Source organism: Trichechus manatus, unplaced genomic scaffold (assembly GCF_000243295.1).
Source record: "Trichechus manatus latirostris isolate Lorelei unplaced genomic scaffold, TriManLat1.0 scaffold00207, whole genome shotgun sequence".
NCBI classification, from domain to species: domain Eukaryota; kingdom Metazoa; phylum Chordata; class Mammalia; order Sirenia; family Trichechidae; genus Trichechus; species Trichechus manatus.
The window spans coordinates 2,639,092-2,662,838 of NW_004444143.1; the positions used below are offsets into that span (position 1 = coordinate 2,639,092).

General features: G+C 51.3%; 1 protein-coding gene across 1 annotated transcript in view; it reads left to right on the forward strand.

Annotated features, from left to right (window-relative positions):
- SIPA1L3 (signal induced proliferation associated 1 like 3) overlaps positions 1 to 23,747 on the forward strand; it is a 190,142-nt gene that overhangs the window by 146,644 nt on the left and 19,751 nt on the right. Inside the window, exon 15 of the mRNA XM_023742305.1 lies at positions 13,732 to 13,953. Coding sequence (XP_023598073.1) covers positions 13,732 to 13,953 — 222 coding nt within the window. The remainder of the gene's footprint in view (positions 1 to 13,731; positions 13,954 to 23,747) is intronic.

Sequence of the window (23,747 nt, forward strand, 5' to 3'; positions counted from 1 at the left end):
TGGGTCAGGCTGCCTTAGGAAGGGGGTGACTTCTGATCAGTCTGGGTCAGGCTGCCTTAGGAAGGTGGGTGACTCTGCCAGGCAGTTTTCTTGCTGACAGCTGATGGCTCCAGCACTCCTTGCAGCTGGGGGAGTAAGTCCTCCCTGAAGGGGCGTCTGGGTGACATAGGACATGGTCTGCCACCAATAACATCTGACCCCAGCTGGAAGTGGGCAGTAGGGTTGGGAGAGGGAGCCGTCAGCGCTGCAGGAAGAGCTGGAGTTCAGCAGGTGAGAGGTCTCGGCTGGGGTCGCCCCTGCTCTATGCACAGGCACGCTGGTGAGCCTGAATGCGCTGTGGGGCTTCCAGATCCTCCCTAGGAAGGCAGCGCCGCTGGCTGTGGAGGAGGGTGAGTGTAAAATCAGCCCGAGTCTGAGAGAAGGATCTGCTGAACCCAGAAGTGAGAGGAACCAACCACAAAAGAGGGCTCTGCGGCTGGGAGCTCCTATTTGCATGCAGACAATTGATGCTAATTGCAAATCATTCTTATCTACTCATTAAAGCTGCTTCCTGAGGTTTTCTCCTAGGCAACCGGGCTTCAGCGTGGAACCGCATCTCCAAAAATGGGGTGCTCAAGGTGATTTGGGTGGTACTGGGAGGAAAATGTTTTATTCTAAATGGATATACGTTTGCTTTAATGAGTGTCAAGAAAAAGTGTTACCAGCCCATCACCTGATTTTAGATATTATTGCCTTGAGCAAGTTAAGGAACATAAAATGAGTTGATTTAAAGAAACACAGTGGCAGTGGGTAAGCCTGTGGACTCCGGAGGCGGCCCGCACCCTGGCTGCATGGCGTTGGGCATGTGACCCGACCTCTCCGGGGCTCAGTCCCCTCATCTGTGAAGTGGGGGATAAATAACGGTGACTACCTCATAGGGATGTGGTGGTATTAAATGAGCAAATGTTTGCAAAGCCGGTAGAATGGTGCCTGCCAGGGACCTGCCAGGGACCCTAAAGCTTGGAGGTCCTTAGAATCACTGGGTTGTTTGCAGAAAAGAGGAGACCCTGCCTCAGACCAAGTAAATCAGAATGCCCCCAGGGCCAGGCCCTGTGATAGGCGGTGCTGAAGACACCGGGGGACTGAGACAGCCCGAGGCCCTGCCCTCTCAGCGCTCAAAGTTCAATGAGGGTGACAGACCCGTCCCCAGACACTGACAGCCCAGACGGGTCGGGGTCGGGACGGGGGAGGTGCAGGCACAGGGGTCGGGGCTGGGACGGGGGAGGCGTGGGGCACAGGGGTGGCGTGGGGCACAGGGGTCGGGGCCGGGGCCGATACGGGGGAAACGAGGTGGAGGGGTCGGCCCGACCAGGGAGGCGTAGGACAGAGGGGTAGGGCCGGGACGGGGGAGGCGCAGGCGGAGGGGTCCGGGGTGGGACTGGAGAGGCGCAGGGAACTGTGGGAGCCCAAAGGCGGGGTCTGACCCAGTTGTGGCAGGGATCCTCCTGGAGAGGGAGGTAGCTGAGACCTGAATGAACAATCTGAGCCAGCTGTGTTCAAGTCGCTCTGCATCTCACCCCCCCTCGCCCTCTGGTCCTCCCAGAATCTGCTTCCTTAGGCACAGGTCCCCAGGCAGTCACCGAGCAGCTGCTAGGTGCCAGACCTGGGCCCCAGGTGCCTACACGTGCCTGTACCCGGCTCAGGCCGCTGCCCACACCACCCCTCACCCCGGGGGGCCCAACCTTCTGCGCCTGCACCAGCTCCTCGCCGGCAGGCACCTTGGGGTGTCTCGCCGTTATTGGGCAGGCCCGGCCGAGGTGCGGAACACCTGCCCTCACCTCTGCTGCCTCAGCACTACGGACCTCGGACTGTGTATTTATTCGCTCAGCACGCACCTTTGTGCGCTGGCCCGAGCTGGGAGCTCAGCAAACACCGCAGACAGGCCCCGCTGCTGTGGCTCGCGCGTGCCAGGGGAGACAGCAAGCACAGGATTACAAACACAGTGAATTAATTACGCTGGGGAAGCCTGCCGAGAGACCACTGGGATCTGAGAGTGGATGTAGTGGAAGGCCCCAGGGACATCTAATCTGGCCTGGGGGCAGAGATCATTTCCCTGAGGAGGTGTTGTTTCCAAGAAGGATGCGAGGGATGAGGAGGGGGGCAGGTGACAAGGGATGAGGAGGGGGGCAGGTGACGGGGGATCCTTGACCTGGAATGCAGTTATGCAGACGTTCGCTTGGTTAGCAAAAACACCAGTTGCAAGGATTCCGACTCACGGCAGCCCCGTGTGTGTCAGAGTAGAGCTGTGCTCCATAGGGTTTCAGTGGGTGATTTTTCAGACATAGATTGCCAGGCCTTTCTTCTGAGACACCTCTGGGTGGACGTGAGCCTCCAGCCTTTTGGTTAGCAGCCGAGCACATGAACCATTTGCGCTTTCCAGGGACTCCCGTTTGCTTGTAACTATTGGTTAAATAGCGTATACCGTGTTCTGCGCATGTAGCTGTAAACAGACTTTCTGACAATTTTAAAAGGAGAGGAGATGTGGTGGGAGAGGGTGTACCCATCAGAGGAGGTAGCATGTGCAGAGGCCCAGGTCGGGGGGTGGGTACCCGTCATGTCACAGAATGCAGGCCCCTGGGCTCGGGTGTAGAGACTGAGGGGGCAGCTGATGGGAGGCTGGGGAGGTCCGTGGGGGCCAGACCGTACATGGCCCTGTTGGCCTCCTTACGGAGTTCGAATTGATCCTAAGAACGGTGACCAGCAATGAAAAGTTTCAGCAGAAAGGGTGACGCAGCCAGATTTGTGCTTTTGAAAGATGGTGCTGGGTGCGGGGTGATGGGAGGGAGTGAGACTGGAGGTCAGGTCTCGGGGAGGGGGCTGAGGCGGAGATCTGAGTGAGAAGGGATGGGGGGCCCTGGATGGGAGAACAGAACAACTGTGGATGCCTCAGCAGGGGACGTTGTCGGAATGGACATGGTGAGTCTAACCAGTGCCAGCAAGCTGTTTTAAGACCGCTAAGCGTCTAGAAAGGAGCCCTGGTAGTGCAGTGGTTTAAGCACTCGTCTGCCAACCAGAAGTTTGGCGGTTCAAACCCACTAAGCTGCTCCACGGGAGAAAGATGTGGCAGTCTGTTTTTGTAAAAATTTTTAAAAAAGCTGTTGCCATCGAGTTGATTCTGACTCACAGCGACCCCATAGGACAGGATAGAACTGCCCCATAGGGTTTCCAAGGAGCGGCTGATGGATTCCAACTGCCGACCTTTTGGTTAGCAGCCGAGCTGTCAACCACGGAGCCACCAGGGTTCCATAGGGTCTCTCAGAGGAGATGATATTTTGAAAGAAGCGAGGGAGTGAGCCACATGGATAGCATTCCTGACGGAGGAAACAGCTAATGTAAAGACCCTGTGAGGCAGTTCTGCTCTGTCGTGTGGGGTCATTACGAGTCGGAACTGACTCCACAGCGCACAGAAACCGAAGCGCCTAGAGGCTGCGGCCAGACTGGGAACGTTTGAGATTCTTGGGAGAAGGGGAGGGTAGGGCGGGCTGGACAGCCCAGAGGACAATGTCACGTTCACCCACCGCCACCCAGCACCCACGTGTGCCAGGTATGTCCCACACACTGCGCCACAGCAGGGAGCAAAGTAAGGCCCCTCCCTCGGGGCGCTGACGTCCCGCTGGACAGAGGGCGAGACAGACAGCTGAACGAGCGTGTCGCATGCCAGGTGCTGCTCAGTGCCCTGGAGAAAAACCCTGAGGCTGAACCTGTATGACCTGCTCTGGGAGTGGGAAGCTGGCCCAAGAGGCTGGAGCAGACTGGGCCAGGGGGAGAGTGGCAGGCGGTTGGATTGGCAAGGCGGGTGACAGTCAGGTCCCAGCGGGCAGACTGACCGTGCTCAGGTGTTGGGAGCCATGGGAAGCGAGGTTTTTAAGAACCAGTCTGGGCTACTCTGGGGAAAATGGACTCTGGGAGGTAGGGTGAGTGGAGGGCAGAATGCCAGGGCTGCCAGGAACGAGTGGGCCTTGCCATGCCCTAACAGGGAGCCCCCACCCACAGCCTTCCCTGGGCTCCCGGCCTTGCTGTGGAAGCCGCTGCAGCCTGTAACGTGTGCCTCTAGCGACTTCACAGACACTCCCCCAGACATTCATCATGGGAGCCCAGCTGCCAGGCACACAGCCAGGCGCCAGTGCCCGCTGTGGGCGCCACGGTGGGCTGTGCTCCTGGGCTGGCAGCCACCCGGCCCCCCGCCCTCCCCTGCGGCAGCGCACACTCAGGCCTGCAGAGCAATCTGTCAGAGCTGTTACGGGGAGAGCAGGGCGCCACGTGGAGGAGCTGCCTGGGCATTCCCAGGTGAGCTGGAAGCACGTGGCTCGCTTCCCCACAAGTCTCCGGGATTCCCTTCTGGGGACACATCCCTGAAAGGTAATCTGGGGGCCTTGGGATCAGCTGGGGCCCACCCTGCCTGGGGGAGACGTCCCTGTATTAGTGAGGAGGTTGGGATCACACATTACAGACCTCCTCAGAAAGTCACAGTCAGCTTGAACAGAGGAGCCCAGGCTGCCCCTGAAACACAGGAAGGAGGGAGCCACACAGATGTCTGCAGGAAGGAGAGGCAGTGCAGAGGCCCTGAGTGGTGGTGTCTGTGGTGTGTTTGAGGATCTGCTCCCGTGTGGCTGGAGCAGAGAGAGAGAGAGTTGGAGATGCTGAGGGCAGAGGGAACGGGGCAGATTGTGTGGGGCCTAGTGGGCCACGGTGGGGGCTTTACCCTTTACCCTGAGTGAGACGGAGCAGAGGAGGGATGTGACCTGACTCAGGAGTTCACAGGCTCCCTCTGCTGCTCGTGGGAGCAGACTGAGGGGAGGGAGAGAAGGTAGGGAGCCCACGTGGAGGTGGTGAGCAGGGTTTGAATTCTGGCTCTGTTTTGAACCAATGAACCTTTCCCCATATCCCCTCTGCTTCCGCTCTCTGAGGACCTGCCCCTTCTGCTCCTCAGGCCACAGGGTAGAAGGTGGCCACTCCACAGCTCCCACATTGAAGGCCAGGGTTTCCAGCCACTCCCAGGGACTGATTCAATTCTCACGCCCCGTCCCAGACAAGTGACAGAGGATGAGATTGGTCAGTAGTTCAGGCCAGGTGGGGATGGTCCTTCTGGAGCATGCCTTAGGGTTTATGGGTGAGCAGTGTAATTGCCAGGCTCTGGCCTCAGACTGCCTGTGTCCACGTCACAGCCCTGTTGCTTACCACTGTGTGATCTTCATCAGGCTCCTTGTTTCTTTGAGGCTCTATTTCCTCATCTGTAAAATGGGGGCAGTGATAGGATCTGCAGTGTACGGTTGTGAGGCTAAGCCAAGATCATGCATTTAAAGTACCTAGCATAGGGCCTGAGACATAGCTGGGGTTCAGAAATACCAGCTGCTGCTGGGTTTTGTTTTTATTTATTACATATTTATCATTATTATCGTTGTTACTGAGAGTCAGTGCGGGGTGGTGATTAAAAACGTCTTCTCTTAAGCCAGATCACCTAGATTTGAATCCTAGCTCTACCCGTCTTAGTTCCCTAGTGCTGCTATAATAGAAATACCACAAGTGGATGACTTGAACAAGCAGAAATTTATTCTCTCCCACTTTAGGGGGCTAGAAATCCAAATTCAGGGCACTAGCTCCAGGGGAAAGCTTTCTGTCTCTGTTGGCTCCGGGGGAAGGTCCTTGTCATCAATCTTCCCCTGGTCTAGGAGCTTCTCAGTGCAGGGACCATGGGTCCAAAGGATGTGCTCTACTCCTGGCTCTTCCTGCTTTGTGGTAATGAGGCGTCTCTCATCTCTGCTCGATTCTCTTTTTTATATCCCAAAAGAGATTGACTCAGTATGCAGCCCAATCCTATAGATTGTGTCCTGCCTCATTAACATAACTGCCTCTAGTCTTGCCTCATTAACATCATCCAAAAAACCCATTACCGTTGAGTCAATTCCAACTCATAGCAACCCTGTTGGATAGAGTAGAACTGCCCGATAGGGTTTCTAAGGAGCGGCTGGTGGATTCAAACTGCTAACCTTTTGGTTAGCAGCCCAACATTTAACCACTGTGCCACCAGGGCTCCATTAACATCATAGAGGTTAAGATTTACAGCATGGAAGATAATCACATCAGATCTCAAAATGGTGGACAACCACACAATACTGAGAATCGTGGCCTAGCCAAGTTGACACTTTTTGGGGGGACACAGTTCTGTCCATAACAACCCCCTACCAGCTGCGTGATTTGAAGCAAGTTATTTATTTTCCCTGGGCCTCAGTTTCCCTCCCTGAAACATGAGGATAATGGTAGTTGCTGCCCCATGGGGCTGCTGGGGCAATTAAATGAGGTGAGGCCTGTACGACGCTCAGAATAGGGCCTGGCCACGTGCACGAGCTCAGTGCCCTCAGCAATGCTCCTGCCCCTGCACCCTCACTGCCCTCCCTCTCTTTGTGCCTGTTACCCCAAACCACCCGTCAGGCCCCGTCAGTAAGTCCCAGGCTCAGTGGACCAGAAGCATGACACGTGCTTATGCAACTGGTGCTACTTCCCTGTCCAGCCTGTGGTTTTTATTTATTTAAGCCTCAGAGCCTTTCTTTCCAACATCATAAATGCTCCCTTCAGATATAAGACAGGTAAGCACAGAGCTTCTTGGGTCCAAGCTGAGGGTGAGGTACACAGAGCAGGACCCACACAGGGTTCTGCCTGAGCCCAGAGCCCGGGCCTTTAGCCCCTGGACACGCCACCTGTGTTTATAGCTGTGGGCCTGTGCTGAGCACGTTGCATATAGGCTGTCATTTCTCAGATGAGGAGACTGAGGCTCCCTGAGGGAAGGGTCTCAGCCTAAGACTTCAGTGTGTAGACTGTGGAGCTGGGGTTGGAACCTGGGTCCGGCGAACAGCAGAGCCCGTGTGGTTATCTGCCACACTTAGCTGCCATGTTTTTCGTGCCGAAAAACTGAGGCCTAGGGTGGGCTCATGGCCATGCTGGTGCTGGAAAGAGAGAGTGTGTTCACTCTGTGTTAAGGTGAGGACCCCACCGTGTGTGACACATCTGGCACGGTTCATGATCCTTGGGTGTGGGGCAGGGCGCCCTCCTCAGAGAGCTGGGTCAAGATGCACAGCATATTCAGGGGAATAGTTATTTGTTGAGGCCCTACTGTACATGAGGTACCATCCTGAGTACCAAAAAAATAAATAAACCTGTTGCCGTCAAGTCGATTCTGACTCATAGCAACCCTATAGGGCAGACTAGAACTGCCCCATACAGTTTCCAAGGAGTGGTGGGTTCGAACTGCTGACCTTTTGGTTAGCAGCCAAACTCCAGGGCTCCTTCTTGAGTACAGCCTGGGGAAATTCCTGAGGGTTGTGGAGGTTGAAGACAAGGGCCAGTCATGAAAATCTTTGGCTGCAAGTAACAGAAAATCCTAGCTCAATTGGAAGAAGTTTATTATCTCATATAAGAAGTGATCCCCCCCCTAAAAAAAAAATACTCTTCTGAGGTAGAGACAGGTTAATTTATCGACTCAGGGACCCAGGTTTTGTTCTGCCTTTCTCAGCCTCGGGCTGGCTTCCCTCACAGCCTCAAGGGGACTGTCACGCAACCAGACAGACAGTATCTAGAGGAGTGTTGTTCTCTCCAGGTGGGTTGGCTTTTTTTTAACAGCAAAAAAATCTTCCCTGGAAGCCCCCCAGCGGACCATCCCCACGCACACCCCTGACATCTTAGCTGGCCAGAAATGGGTCACAAGCCCACCTTCCTTCCCCACCCCCCAATCACCTCTTGTGTTTTTTCAGCTCACGAAGGTGAAATACGCCTGTTGACAAGGCACAGAAATATGTACTGTATGTAGGAAGTGCAAGTTAGGTTTAAAATCAGTTATGATGCATAGATGCATTCATTGAGTGGACTCTGCAGCCATTGAAGAAGGCGATGCAGGCTCGTATTACTGATGTGGAGAGGTCGCCACGATGTTGTTAAGTATGAAAGCCAGTGTGCAGAACAGACTTCTGATATGTCACCATTTATGTTAAAAAAAAAAAAAAAAAAACAATGAAGATATATACTCATTCTCACACAGCATGCGCGTATATGCACGGATTTTCTGTTGAAGAAAGAGTGGACTATGGTTGCCTCCAGGAGGGAGACGGAGGTGTCAGGTGGCCTGTGTCCATTTATCTGGTTTAATTGGAGCTTATTCTGTGCCTGTTCCCCCATCATTACTACCTCCACAGATAACCAGTTAGTGTACACCCCTCCAGAGATTTTTCTCCAAGCCTGTAGCAGCCCAGTTCTTTCAAGCATTTTGACCGTTACCCAAAACAGGAAAAGCATTTTACATGGCAATCCAGCATGGACATCTGTAATTAAGTTTCACAAAACTAATTACCCTTATCTCACATGATGCACACTGACAATGTTAATTCTAGTCTGCTTTTCTCCCCCCCCCTTGATAATAGTAAGGGATCGCGAAATTGATTTCGTGACCTAGTGCTGGGAAAACACTGCATTTTTTTTTAAATAATAATAATCATGTAGAGTGTCGTGAAAAAGAGGAAGACCCTCAACAAGATGGACCGACACAGTGGCTGCAGCAGTGGCTCAGCGTAACAATGATAGTGAGGATGGCGCAGGATCGGGCAGCGTTCCGTTCTGTCATACGTAGGGTCGCTATGAGTCAGAAGCAACTCAACGGCCCTAACAACAACATACATGTATATATATACATACACACAAACACACATTTTTTTAAAAAAGAAAAAGGACAGAGTGGTTCTTTACACCTTCCTTATTTTCATTTACCATAGTTCGGACATCCGCTCTCATCCATAAACTGAAATCTACCTCATTCTTTCCATTGGCCGCATAGGTTTTTTCATATAGATGTGCCAAAATTGACCTGTTAATGCCCTATTAAAAGGCATTTCCAGTGTTTCTTGATTACTAATGATGCTGCAGTGACCGTCCTTTATGTTCCATACGCTTCTGCAGGTTTTTTTGTGATGTGAATTTCTGAGAGGTCAGGTGACAGGCTTATGTTACTCGTCCTTCAGGTCTCAGCTCAGATACTACTGCCTCCTTGTGGAAGCCTTCCAGTGGTTCATTCCCAGTGTTACACATTCCAATGGCTCCCTGGACATCCCCCGACCAACACACGACCTTTGCCCCATTAATAGATGTTGCTAAATTTTTGACAGTGTATATAGTTGGATCTTACTTTTTAATGCCAGTCCAGTAATCTCTGCCTTTTGATTGGAGTGTTTAAACCGTTTATGTTTAATTATTTGATATGGTTGGATTTAAATTTGCCATTTTGCCGTTTGTTTTCCGTATGTCTACCATCTTGTTTCTCTGTTCTTCTTTGACTGCCTTCTTCTGTGTTAAATATTTGCTGTTTTTGTTTTTAAATATTTTTTAAGTATTTTTTGAGTTATTTTATTAATGGTTGCTCTAGGGATTACAATTTGCATCCAAGTTTGTCACAGACTAATTCAGATTAATATTAATTTGATTCCAGTAAAATATAGAAGCTTTTCTTCAACTAATCTCCATTCCCTCCTCTCTCCTTTGTATTATTTTTGTAGCATATATTACAGGTATGTATGTTACAAACTCATCAGTATAGTATTGTAATTACTGCTTTATATAATTTCGTGTCTTTAAGGAAGTTGAGAAGAAATAAAATAATAAATCTGTAGAGTCTTTTATTTTAAGCCACATACTTAACTATTGTGTGCTTCATTTCTCCTTGGGGATTGAGGTCATCATCCAGAGTCTTTTTTTCCCAGCCTGAGGACTTCCTTTATTATTTCCTGCGAGGCAGATCTGCTCAGTGTACTCTCTCAGTCTTTGTTTATCTGGTGATAACTTTATTTTGCCTCCATGTTTGAACAGTGTTTCGCTGGGGGTAGAATTCTTGGTTGCAATTCTTTTGGCACTTTGAAAATGTTGTTCCGTCGCCTTCTGGTCTCCGCTGTTTCCAATGAGAAGTCAGCTATTATTGTGTTGATGGTCCTCTGTCTGTGATCAATCTGCTGCTGCTTTCCAAATTTGTATCTTAGTGTTTGCCTTTCAGCTGATTGCCTAGGTGTGAATCTCTGTGTATTTATCCTGCTTGGGGTTTGTTAAGCTTCTTAGGGGTGTAGGTTAATGTTCTTCATCAGATTTGGGAAGTTATCAGACATAATTTCTTCAAATGTTTCTTCTGCCTCCCTCTCTCCTCTCCTTCTGAAACATTCATTGCACGTATGTTAGTACTCCTGATGCTGAACCAAACTCTTTGAGGTTCTGTTTACTTGTCTTCAATTTTTTTTTCTCTCTTTTCAGATTATGTAATTTCTATTGGTCTGTCGATAAAGTCGCTGTGAGTCGGAATCGACTTGACGGCAGTGGGTTTTGCTCTTCACGTTCACTGTCTCTTCTCTCTTGAATGGGCTGTTGAACACATTTAGTGAATTTTTCATTTAAGTTATTGTACTTTTCAACTACAGAATTTCCGTTCTTTTTTTATCATTTTTTCTCTTTCTTGAACATCTGTTTGTTGATTCATTGTTGTCATACTTTCTTTTAATTCTTTAAAAAAAATTTCTTTTTTTTAGTTCTTTGAGTATGTCTATAATAGCTGCTTTGAATTTTGTTTGCTAAATCCAACATCTCTGGTAACACTGAGAGACAGTTTCTATTGTCTGCTTATTTTTTCTGAATATGAATTATACTTTCTTGCCTCTTTGTGTGTCTCTTTTTTGTTAAAAACTGGACATGTCAGAGAATATATTGAAGCAACTCTGGATTCTCCTTACTTTCCACTTGAAGGTTGTGATTGTTGCTGTTCTGTTTGTTTCTTTGTTTGGGCTCACTCTGTGAAGTCTGTACCCTGCAGTGTGTAGCTGCTGTCTCTTCTTGGTTTATTGTTGTTATTTTTATTTTTAAGATTGGCTTCCTAAAGGTCATGGAAGCCGCATAGACACATGCAAACTCCCTGAGGGACAGAATTGCTGGGCGGAGGGCTGTGGGGACCGTGGTCTCGGGGAACATCTAGCTCAATTGGCATGACACAGCTTATAAAGACAATGCTGTACATTCTACCTTGGTGAGTAGTGTCTGGGGTCTTAAAAGCCTGTGAGTGGCCATCTAAGATACTCCACTGGTCTCATCTCTTCGGGAGCAAGGGAGAATGAAGAGAACAGGATACAAGGAAAAGATTAGTCCAAAGGACTAATTGTCCACAGCTACCAAGGCCTCCACCGGACTGAGTCCAGTACAGCTAGATGGTGCCCGGCTACCACCACTGACTGCTCTGACCAGGATCACAACAGAGGGTTCTGGACAGAGCTGGAGAAGGATGTAGAGCATAATTCTAACTCACAAAAAAAAGACCAGATTTACTGGCCTAAAGGAGACTGGAGAAACCTCAAGAGTATGGCCCCCAGACACCCTTTTAGCTCAGTGGTGAAGTTACCTCCGAGCTTCACTGTTCAGCCTGGGAGTGGACAGCCCCGTGAAACCAAATGAGACCAACGAGGTACAGGAGTCCAGTGACAAGGGCCAGAAAGCAGAAGGGGACAAGGAAACTGGTGATAGGGAACCCAAGGTTGAGTAAGGATATTGTTGATGTGTTGTGAGACTGTTAACCATTGTCATAGGGCAACATGTGTAGTAACTGTTAAATGAGAAACTATTTTGTTCTGCAAGCCTTCATCTTAAGTGAGAATAACAGCACAATTGGAAGAGTGTAGTCAATGTCACTGAACTGTGTATGTAGAAATTTTCGAAACAGTGTATCTTTGGCTATGTGTATTTTCACCAAAAAAAAAAAAAAAGGTTGAGAATTTAGAGAGTTAATATGTTATGGGGTTGTTAACCAATGTCATAAAACAACATGTGTACTACTGTTTCATGAGAAACTATTTGTTCTGTAAGCCTTCACCCGAAGTACAATAAAATATTAAAAAAAAAAGAAAAGAAAAGAAATAATAAAAAATCCACCAAAAGATTGGCTTCCTAGGGGTCACCCTATGTCTGTGTAGATTAGAGGTCAGCCAGTGATTGCACAGAGGTTGTGCTCAACCACCTTGAGCTAGTGAGGCTTCTGTTCTCTGCCGACGGATCCGAGTGTGCCTCATAAAGGAATGCAGTCAGTAGTCAGGCCGTTTTCAAGGCTGCCATTGGGCCACTGTGAGTCTCCTGTGCACCGTCTCAGAGTCGGCCAGAAGCATGTGGCCGTCTCGGGCTCTCTGTGGTTTTAGCTGTATGTGAATATGCTTGTCCCAATCACAACCCCAACCTCAGACTGGGAGAGTCATTGAACCTCCCTTGTTGCCTGCCTCCCAGATTGTCACTTCCAGTAACAAAGCCACTGGGCACAGGCAGCACCCACTGCCCAATTCAGTGAGCCTACTTCAGCTGTGGCATAGCAGCCGCTGCCTCTTACGGCCTGCCCCAGCTCTGGCATAGCAGCGGCTGCCTCTTACGGCCTGCCCCAGCTCTGGCAGAGCAGCCGCTGCCTCTTACGGCCTGCCCCAGCTCTGGCATAGCAGCGGCTGCCTCTTACGGCCTGCCCCAGCTCTGGCAGAGCAGCTGCTGCTTCTTCCAGCTGCTGCTTCTTACGGCCTGCCCCAGCTCTGGCAGAGCTTCCTGGGTTCAGCGGGCTGGCATGGGAATGCAAAGAGCTCCAGCCAGAACATGGCAAATTCCCACTGTCCTTATCCAAGCTTCAGCAATTTTCAAGCATAAGTGTGTCTCTGATTTTTGTATGTATTTGGTCAGTCAAGTTCCATAGTGCTGAAACAGTTGTTTTTGTCAGTTCTGTCCTTTTAGGTGAGAGGACTTGTCTGTCTCCTTCAGCCATAGTCCAGAGTCCCACCTCTTAATATTGTTAAATTGACTTTCAAAAAAGGATGCACTGATTTATACTCCAAGGGTATTAATTTTCTCATTGAATACCCCTTTCTTGAAATGGAATTGGAATTTCATTAAAAACTTTTAAAAAGTTGATTTGCCTAAGCAGGGTACACATTTGGGTCACCAAGAGTTGGGTCCCAGCTGACGGAACTAGGTTCATTGTAGCATTGATTCAACAGGAATTAAGAGCTTGGAATATCAAGCTGTGGTCTTAGATTAGATCAGCTGGAATGGTATATGATGTATAGCAGGTGCTCAAAAAACATTTGATGAATGAATAGGCTATGTGGCATAACATATTCTTAAGTTTAAAAGAACATAAATTTCAGAACAGTGTGTTAGTATGATCCCAATTATGTAAAAACATAACCCTTCCATCCCCTAAAAACAGTCCTTTACCTCTGATTGTGCACACGTCTATTTCTAATGCTCAGGAAAAGGTTAAGAAAGAAATAGAGCCATGGGTACCTCGAGAGTTGGACGGGACCCCCAGTTTCAGCTGTGTAGGTTTGCCCCGGACAAGGGAACCCTGGGGGTGTGTCCACCCATGGGGGAGGAGGGTGCCTTTTTTAGATTCCCACAGAGACACAGAGACATGGGATGTGCTTGCCGGGAATTTCCAGGGTGAGATTGCAGCCATGCAGGCGGCTTTACGTTTTCTCTGTATAGACTTCTGTATTGTTGGGATTTTTCACGGCAATGATGTATTTGCGTGTCACTTGTGTAAATGAACTTTTTTGTTTCCCAAGAGTAAATTTAAACAGATAAGCTTTGCCAGATGTGGAATGGGCTTCATTTTTTTTTTTTTTTTTTTTTCATTTTTTTTTCGTTTTTGCTTTGCAGCGACATGGGCTCAAGGGCTGGCTGCCCCTCTCAGGTTTACAAAGCTGCCAGCGCGGAGACTCCTCGGCCCTCCCAGCTGGCGCAGGCCAGCCCTTTCCAGCTCTCCACCTCTGTCCCCAAGTCCTTCTTCTCCAAGCAGCCTGTGCGCAGTAAGCACCCAGCAGGGTGGAAGAGAACTGATGAGCCCCCGCCACGGCCACTTCCCTTCACTGACCCGAAGAAGTAAGTGCCTGAACGCCCAGCAAGCCACCTGCGAGAGTCGAGCCTGGGCATCCCTGGGGCAGGGCAGAGGGTGGTGCTTCACTCGCTGCTTCAGCAGCTAAGTCTGTGCCAGGTGCTGGTCTGCACACTGGGATACAGCTGTGAACCAGACAGACGAAGATCCCTGCCTTCAGGGAGCTGACATTCTGGCTGGGGAGCCAGACAATAAATAGGGTAAACAGGAAAAGCAGAAAGTAGGTCAGGTGGCGCTCAGCACTGTTGGTATCTGGGTGAAGAGTCTCCCCGGCAGAGAGAACAGTGGCTGCAGAGACCCTGGGGCAGCAGCGTGGTTGGCCTGGGAGAGGAAGGCCAGCGTGGCAGGAACAGTGTGAGCAAGGGGAGTGCTGGTGGGACGTGAGGTCGGAGAGGCCGTGGGGGCAGAGCATGTGGGGTCTCGTGGGCCATCTGTGGGGGCTGTGGCTTTGGTTCTAAGTGAGGATGTGCAGCAGAAGAGGGACGTGATCTCACAGGTGGTGTCCTGGCATCCTAGAGCTGCCGTGAGAATTCCGTAAACTGGACGGCTTAAAACAGCAGACGTGCACTGTCTCACGGCTCTGCAGGTGAGAAGGCCAGGATCAAGGTGCTGGTTGGGGCCTGCCCGCTGACGGCTCTGAGGGAAGACCCTCCTTGCCTCTTTGTAGCTTGGATGGTTCCTGGCAACCCTTGGTGTTACTTGACTTGTAGACGCATCACTTCCATCTCTGCCTCTGCGGTCACGTGGCTTTCTTCCTGTGTGTCTCTTCCCATCTTGTAAGGACACCTGTCTTCACTGGATTGAGGGCCCACCCTGCTGCGCTGTGACCTCATGTTAATTTATCACATCTGCAGTGACCCTGTTGCCAAATAAGGCCACGTTCTGAGGTTCCGGGAAGGGCGTGAATTTTGAGGGAACGCCGTTCAAACAGGTGTCATCAGCACCAAGCCAGGTGGCTGAAGAGCTTGCCCAGGGAGGGAGTGTGGTGGCTAGAGGGGACAGGCTTAGGACCAGCCCAGAGCCCTGCACTGGAAGGAGCCGGCAGAGGAGGCTGAGAAGGGGCAGCCAGTGCAGGCGGAGGAGCCGGGGGGTCAGGGCGAGGGACCAGGTCAGAGCATAGGATGGGGCCTCACAGAGGGCCCTCACAAGGGTTCAGGAGAGAAGGGTAGGTCGGGAATTGGAGGCAGCAAACAGGCACAGCTCATCTGAGGGGCTCTGCCATAAAAAGAAAGAGAAAAAGGTATGTGGTTAAGAGAGTTTTGTTTTGTTTTAAGATAGGAAAAGGTAATATCTAACATTTGCTGACACCCGCCGCATACCAGGCTCGGTTCTACGTTCTGTTACATGCATGAATTCACTGAGTCTTCCTAACAGCCCTGTGAGAGATGAGGGAACTGAGGCTTAGGGTCACACGTAGGTAAGGGATGGCGCTCAGACCCGAGCCCAGGGAGCCTGGTAGAAGACCCCTCCTCTGTCGGGCACAGGGGGCCCTGTCCACCTCCTCCCTGTTCTGTCGGGCATGGGGGGGCCCTGCCTGCCTCCCCCCTGCTCTGTCGGGCACGGGAGGCCCTGCCTGCCTCCTCCCTGCTCTGTTGGGAACGGGAGGCCCTCCCCGCCTCCCCCCTGCTCTGTCGGGCACAGGGGCCCTGCCCGCCTCCCCCCTGCTCTGTCGCGCACAGGGGCCCTGCCCGCCTCCCCCCTGCTCTGTCGGGCACGGGAGGCCCTGCCCGCCTCCTCCCTGCTCTGTCGCGCACAGGGGCCCTGCCCGCCTCCTCCCTGCTCTGTCGGGCACAGGGGCCCTGCCCGCCTCCTCCCTGCTCTGTCGGGCATGGGGGGGCCCTGCCTGCCTCCCCCCTGCTCTGTCAGGCACGGGAGGCCCTGCCTGCCTCCTCCCTGCTCTGTCGGGCATTGGGGGCCCTGTGCACCTCCCCCCTGCTGTGTCGGGCATGGGGGGGCCCTGCCCGCCTCCTCCCTGCTCTTCGTCGCTCTTCTTTCATGACCTGGATGAAGCAGTGGCAGCAGGCTGTTCACAGCTGTGGGTGACCCAGAGCTCAGAGGGAAAGAGGTGTCAGAATATAGAACCTGGGTCCCCAGGGCTGCTGGCAGGCAAGCGCGCTGATCTCACACTGAGAACCCAGTTCACGCGCCCTGCTATCAGCCAGAGGGGACTTCTGAGGATTAGATTCTGATCATGCCTCTCCCCTGCCTAATACCCCCAGCGGCTCCCCTCTGCCCCCAGGGGAGCGCTATCCCACTGTCACCCCAGATTGCTGATAAAGGCTCACACTGAGCCCAGCAGGTGGACCAGGCCCTACCTCTCTGCCCTCGTCCCCTCCCCCCGCTCCCCTCACTCACTCTGCTGCAGCCACACTGGCCTCTCCCCACCCCCAGACACGCCAGGCGCCTGCCCGCCTCAGGGCCTTTGCATTGCTGTCTTCCCTGCCTGGAGCCTTCTTCCTCCAGATCTGCTCCCTGCTCTCATTCCATGTCACTTCACCCTGCTCCACTCCCTGGTTCCCCTACCGGAGGGCAGGCGCCACGAGGGCAGAAGCTTCTGTCCTGGTCACAAAACAGCACTGGCCAGGCACACTGGGTTCTCTGTCAATGGATATATAAGCCATGGCTCTTGTTTTAGCTTCTGTAAGGAGATACCGTGAGGCCTGAGCCACCCCAATAAGGGGATACCGTGAGGCCTGAGCAACCCCAGTAAGTGGATACCATGAGGCCTGAGCCCCACACAGGCAGGGCTTGGCATGTAGAAGAAGCCCAGAAAATACCATGTGTACCAGATTTATGATAACCCTGAACAACTCACAGCACTCTTTTTCCCAACAGTAAGATCCAAAGAGGCTTTCTACTATTGGCGCAGTGGCTAAGTGTTTGGCTGCTAACCAAAAAGTCAGTGATTCGAACCCACCAGCCGCTCCGCGGGAGAGAGATGTAGCAGTCTGCTTCCGTAGATCACAGCCTGGGAGACCCTGTGGGGTTGCTACGAGTCATAATCACCTCAGCGGCGGGGGGTTTGGTTTTTGGTTTATGTGTGTATAAAGAGAGGTAAACTCAACTGTGAAATATTTGGGGGTACAAGTGGAATAGTTTCATGGTTCCTTATGATACTTATTTAACTTAGTTACAGGTACCTTTTCTTAAATCATATGCATAAAATAACATAGGAATTTCGAATTGCTGGATTGCCCATGCCCTCCCATTTCACGGGGCTGTTTTATTCACACCCTCCCTGCACATCCTGGAGCTGTATGTCTGTCGTCATTAGAGGCTCTTTGGGGTCCTCTAACCCGGTGTTCCAGAAAACATTCTCTTCACTCCCAGCTAAATTACTGGAGATGAAACATGTTTTTCTAAATGGTATGCGGTTGCTGACACTTATCCCAGAGCGTGAGAGCTCGTTCTCGTCCCTTACCTCCGTTTGTCCTCCCGCAAGGGCCTGCGTGTGGCTGTGATGCTGGAAGCTAGGCCACCAGTATTCAAACGCCAGCAGGGTCACCCATGGTGGGCAGGTTTCAGCAGAGCTTCCAGACTAAGACAGACTGGGAAGAAGGACCTGGTGGTCTACTTCTGAAAAGATTTAGCCAGTGAAAAGCTTATGAACAGCCGCGGAACACTGTCTGATATAGTGCCGGGGGATGAGCCCCTCAGGTTGGAAAGCGCTCAGAAGACAGCTGGGGAAGAGCTGCATATATCCTGCTTGGTAAAGTAGAGGGTCAGCGAAAAAGAGGAAGACCCTCCACGAGTTGGACTGACACAGTGGCTGCAACAATGGGCTCAGGCATAACAAGGACTGTGAGGACGGCGCAGGACCGGGCAGTGTTTCGTTCTGTTGTCCACGGGGTCGCTGGGAGTCGGAACTGCCTCAGCGGCACCTAACAACGACTCTGTCAAGCAGTGTTGTAAGTAAGCCCTCTGCCTCCAGTGTTAACTCAGGTACTCCTCACCACAGAACAGTGAGCTGTCGGTACTTTGCTCCCTTCTTCCAGATGGTTCTGGTCAGGGACCTCTAAAGTACCCCACACCAGCATTGACTGAGGCTGTGTGCTCCCCAGACAGTGAGGGTGGCCGCAGCCAGCACGAGGAGCCCTACCTCTCCTGCCGGCTGCTCCACCTGGGCCTACAGATCTGGCCCCATTTTATCCTCACAGCAGCCCAATGAGATGGATCCTGCTCTTACCCCCATTTCCAGAGGAGGAAACTGAGGCACGGTCAGGTGAAGTACCTTGCCCAGGGTCACTCAGCTGGGATTCAAACCCAGGAAGATAACTGAGGGCCCATCTCCTCACACGAGGGACTCCAGGAGGACCCGCTCACTTGCGAGGTGGCGACTCCTGTTGTCTGAGGAGTCTTTTCTTGGGGAAACGGTCTCCTCTCGTGTTTGGATGCATGCTGTATTTGTTGAACAAAAGAGGGCATGAGCTGGTGAAGGATGAAGAACCTGGATGCCGCTGGGACCTCGAGCACCTGCTGCTGGAGGTCCCTCATGCTTGACCTCGGCCTCGGCCCCCTGCGGCTGTGGGGCCGGCCAGGCAGCTCTGCTCACTTTGTCCGGGGACTCTTAATGCATCAGCCTGCCTTCTCCCAGACATTAGAGGGGCAGAACAGCATAGGGGTCAGCGGCCAGGATCTCTCCTCAGCTGCTTAACCTCCTTCTTAGCCCCTCAGTGCCTCAGTTTCCCTCTGTTTAAACTAGCATGGTGGTGGTGGTGGTGGTGGTGGTGGTTGCCATTGAGTCGATTCCGATGCATGGCGCCCCCATATGTGCAGAGTAGAACTGCTCCAAGGGGTTTTCAGGGCTGTGACCTTTCAGAAGCAGGTCTCCAGAGCTGTCTCCCAAAGTGTCTCTGGGTGGGTTTGAACAACCAACCTGTCGGCTCACCCAGGGACTCAGAGAAGGATGAGAGTCCCTAATTTCCAGGACCGTTGTGAGAATTTACCAAGTTAGTCCACGCGAGGCCCCCAGCATCGAGTTCACACTGCACGGGAGTTGGCAGGTGTGGCTGTGACTGGCAGGCGGTCTCTAGGCCAACAGGGGAGGCCAGCCTAGTGGCCGGCAGAGCAGTGGGTGGAACCAGCAGCCCTCAGCCCTGCCTCCTCAGCCATCCTCAGCACCCCCTCCCCAACAAGCCGGAGGCCTCACACTGCCCTTGGCCACCTGAGAGGCCGCCCAAGGCTGGGACAGCCAGCAGTGGGCCTCTGCTCTTCCAGAGAACAGCCCACACTGATGACACTTACCTCTGAGGGTGGGCCAGTGACCGTGTGGGGTTGTTGGGGGCACAGGGGGTTAGGCCCTGCTGGCCCTGTTCCTGGGGAGGCAGGCCCTCGGGTACAGGCTGGCCTCTGTCCTCACTGTAAGCGTGGAATGGCGGAAGGGGGACACGCCCCAGTAACACTCAAATGCCTGAGAGTCCTCATCTGGGAAGCGGAGGAGCCCCCGCTTCACAAAGGGCCATTGAGGGGACGAGGTGAACTAGCGGGTGTGAAGGGCAGCCTGAGCCTGGGGGGGAGAGAGCGCTCGGGGTGACAGCTCTTGCTGCTGCCTTTACCACAGCTGGAGGCTGACCTCGTCCGTCCACGCCCTGGCCCCGCTGTCCCTGCGTGTCAGAACCTCGCCCCTGCAGTGAGCGCAGTGTCAGACCCTGCCTCTCAGGGATGCCGGGAGGATGAATGCCATCCCACGTGATGCGCTGGCCACAGGGTGAGGGCCCGGTGTCACCAGGAGCTGCTGTCACTGTGCGCCGTGCATGCCGAGGCTCCATGTTCTCATCATGAGCGAGGCAGGCGTGGGTCCTGTTGCTGGCTCGGTGGCTTTGCTCAGGTGTCCTCAGCTCCCCGCAAAAGGGGAAGACAGGTGTGCCTTCATCCCAAAGAGGCACCAGGATGCAGGGAGCCCTGGCAGCCAGCAGGCACTACATCTGGTGGTTGGCACCTAGCATTGGGGCTCTCTCCTTCCTCTAGTTTAGGGACCCCTGGGCCCGGCTCAAAGAGCCGTGGTGGTGCGGTGGTTAAGTGCTTGGCTGCTAACTGAAAGGTCTGTGGTTCAAACCCACCAGCTGCTCTGCAGGATAAAGATGTGATAGTCTGCTTCTGTAGAGATTACAGCCTTGGAAACTCTTCGGGGCGGTTCTGCTCTGTCCTATAGAGTCGCTATATGTCAGAATCAACTCCACGGTAATAGGTTTGGTTTGATTTTGGGCCTAGCCCAGTGCAACTGAGGAAGGAATGGGGAAGCCCCCACCCCCACCGGCCCTCCACAGCAGGGTTGTCGCCCCTCACCCCCACTGGTCTCTCCCCACTCTCTTTCCAGATCAGACATTCTCAGAGCTAGAAGATGGGCTTGCCGCCTGGGATGTGGGCCTGGTGAGGATGCTCGCCAGCCACGTTGGCAAAACCCTAGCTCAGCCAGGCCCAACACGGTGCTAATTAGCTTAATTAACCCGGCCCACAGGGAGCCACCCCAGTTGGAGGCCAGAGCTCCGAGTTGGCTGGGATCAGGCCCAGCCAAGTTTGCACCGCTGGTTGTCCTCCACTTCTGGCCCATCAGTCACAGGAAAAGGAAGTCACTGTGGGCTGGGTCCAAACTGCAGAGCCGCCTTTGTGGTGTTTCTGTCTTTTCTCACGTAAGTGGCTTAATTCCGCAAGATGGCAGAATCCAAGTCAAGGAAATGTGGCGAATCAGAGACCTGGCCCAGAGCTGCCAGGAAAGGGTACATGCTTCTGAAGGTTTTCTTCGTTTATCTTTCGAGCTGGTAGAACATGCACAGGGTGAAAATCAAAACAGCACAGATAGGTTCATGGTGAAAAATAAGCCCCTTTTTCTCCCCTGGTCCCCAGCCTCCCAGCTCTCCTCCCGAGAGGCAGCCATTGTTTCATCTCTTCTACCTCCTTCCAGAAATGTTCTGGACGTGGCCGAGCACCTGTGGTGACGTGTGCTTCCTTGCACCCCTTTTTGTTTACTGACATGGCCACTGCCTCTGTATACTCTCCCGTCCTTGTCACTTGCTTTGTTCTCTTCAGGCGTCTTGGCGATGGTTCCATACGAGTACATAGAAAGCTGCTTCGTTATTTGTAACAGCCGTAGAGTAGTTTACTTTATTCTCTAAGGTTATTAGGCTTTGACCATTACAGAAACCAGACATCTTGAAGAAGGGAGAAAAACCAGAGATGTACAACTCCGGTTTGGTTTGGTTTTTGAACCTGGAATGGACATAATTTTAAATTATCGCCTAGAACTTGCAAGCTAGAAGATACACTGGAAGATTGTTTCAAGGGAAAGAGAGTAAGAGTGAAAATAATCAGTTTGGCCGCCCAGACTGGACTTCATCGTGCGTTTCCCCATTGAAGGTGTTCACGCAGCTCTCAAGAGTGTCAGGCACGGAGCCCGCAGTAGATGAGATGGGGTCAAATCAGAGGGTGGGGGGAGAAGGTTCTAGCACGATTTGTTCCAATGATCCAGCCGTCCGCCTTAGAATTAGGAATGCCTCGTAAGAGACATGGAAGCTGGGAAGGTGATTTTGTCAAATGAACACAAATAAAACGGCAGGGAAGGAATACTTGTGTACTTTCCGCTTAACTTACTTTTTCTAAGTATCACGGTAAATTTTGTCTGTTTTAAATAGGTCACTTAAGCGTCTTGTAAAAGAAAGGAAGAATGAGAGAGAAAAGAGGGAGCTAGCTAGCTTCTGAGTGATACTCTTTTTAATTTTTTTTTTTAGTATTTTATTTTTGGTAAAAATATATACACAGCAAAACACAGACCCGTTCACCAGTTTTTGCACGTGCAATACAGTGACGTTGGTTACGTTCTTCATATTGTGTCCTCATTCTCCCTCTCTCCCCAGATCATTTCCTCACCATCCGCTTAGACTCACTGCCCCCTCAACTTCTCATCTATGCTTTTGTGTTACTGTTGTCAGTTTGATCTCATATGGATAATTCTTTGAAGAAAGGCAATGCTCAAGGCAAGCATTTTTTACTAATTTAGCTAAACTGTTGTTTGGTTTAAAAATTATTTCATGGCATACTTTCGGTTCAGGGTTAAAAATTGTTTCCAGGCAATAGACTCAGGCGTTCACCCAGTCTCAGTGTATCCAGTAAGTCTAGTTTCCATGAGAATTTAAAGTTTTGTTCCACATTTTCCCTCCTTTTGATCAGGATCCATCTGTTGAGTCCTTGATCAAAATGTTCAGTAGTGGTAGCCGGTCACCATTCATTTCTTCTGGTCTCATGGCACAGGAGACAGTAGTTCATGGATGCAGTCAGACCTGCAGTTCGTTTTTTTCTCCAGTTCCTGGGTCTCCTCCTTCCTCTGTTGCTCCAGGCAAATAGAGACCAGTTTTTGTATCTTGGATAACCACTGGCAAGCTTTTGAGATCCCAGGCACTACTTACCGAACTAGGAGGTAAAACAGAAACACTAAGAACTATATTAGAGCAATTGACTAGATTGTCCCATGAAATCATGACCCTAAAGCCTCAAACCAAGAAAACTAATCCCGTGAGGTGTTTGGGTGCACCTAAGTAGTATCAACAGTTGCATTTTGTTTTGGGGTGTTTTTTTTTAGGTTCCGTTGTTGCTGTAAAATTATATGTAGCACATCATTTGCCATTTCACCCTTTTGCTGGTGTTGTACTGTTGAGTAGTATCAGTCACACTGGTCAAGTTGTATAACCATTGCCCTTAATCAGTGTCAATTTTCACATCAGCATAAACTGACTACTCCCCAGAGAATGATTCCCTCTCTCCCTCCGTCCTCCCACCCCAGTAACCACTAATAACCATTGGTCTTTGTATATTTACGTGTTCTTCTCGTTTTATGTAAGTGAGATGGTACAACATTTGTCCTTTTGTGATTGACTTATTTCACAGCATAATATCTTCGAGGTTCATCCATGTTGTAGCATGTATCAGGACTCATTTCTCTTTATGGCTGAGTACTGTTCCATTGTATGGATCTGCCATATTTTGCTTATCCATTCATCCGTTGATGGGCACTTAGGTTGTTTGCACCTTTTTGCTGTTGTGAATAATGCTGCAGCAAACACGGGTGTGCATGTCTGTTCATGGTGCTCTTTTAGGTCCCTGGGGCATATACCTTTCAGTTTTTTGAGGAAGCACCCCACTGTTTTCCACTATGGTTGTACATTCCCACCAGCAATGGATAAGGGTTCCTATCTTCCCACAGCCTTGCCAACATATGTTTTTGATCATTGCCATTCTAGTAAGGGTGAGGTGGTATCCCGCTGTGGTTTTGATTGCTCTAATGGCTAATGAAGTAAGCCCTGTTGATGAAGTGATTAAAGCGCTTAGCTGCTAACCAAAAGGTCATCAGTTCAAACCCACCAGGCACTCGTGGGAGAAGGATGTGGCAGTCTGCTTCCGTAAAGATTTACAGCCTTGGAAACCCTATGGGGCAGTTCTGCTCTGTCCTGCAGGGTTGCTGTGAGTCAGAATCGACTCGACGGCAGCAGGTAATGAACGGCTAATGACGATGAGCATCTTTTCATGTGTTCGCTGGCCCCTTGAATATCCCTCTGGTGAAGTATCTGTTCATGTTCTTTGTCCATGCTTTGATTGGGCTGTCTTTTTGTTGCTAAGTTGTATAAGTCTTATTATACATACTGGGTGTTAGACCCTCATTGGATCTAAAGTTCCCAAAGACTTCCCCAGCCTGCAGGTTGTCTTTTCAGTCCCCTGATAAGCCCTTGGATGAACACACGTGTTGAATTCTCAGGAGGTCTCAGTCCCCTGATAAGCCCTTGGATGAACACGC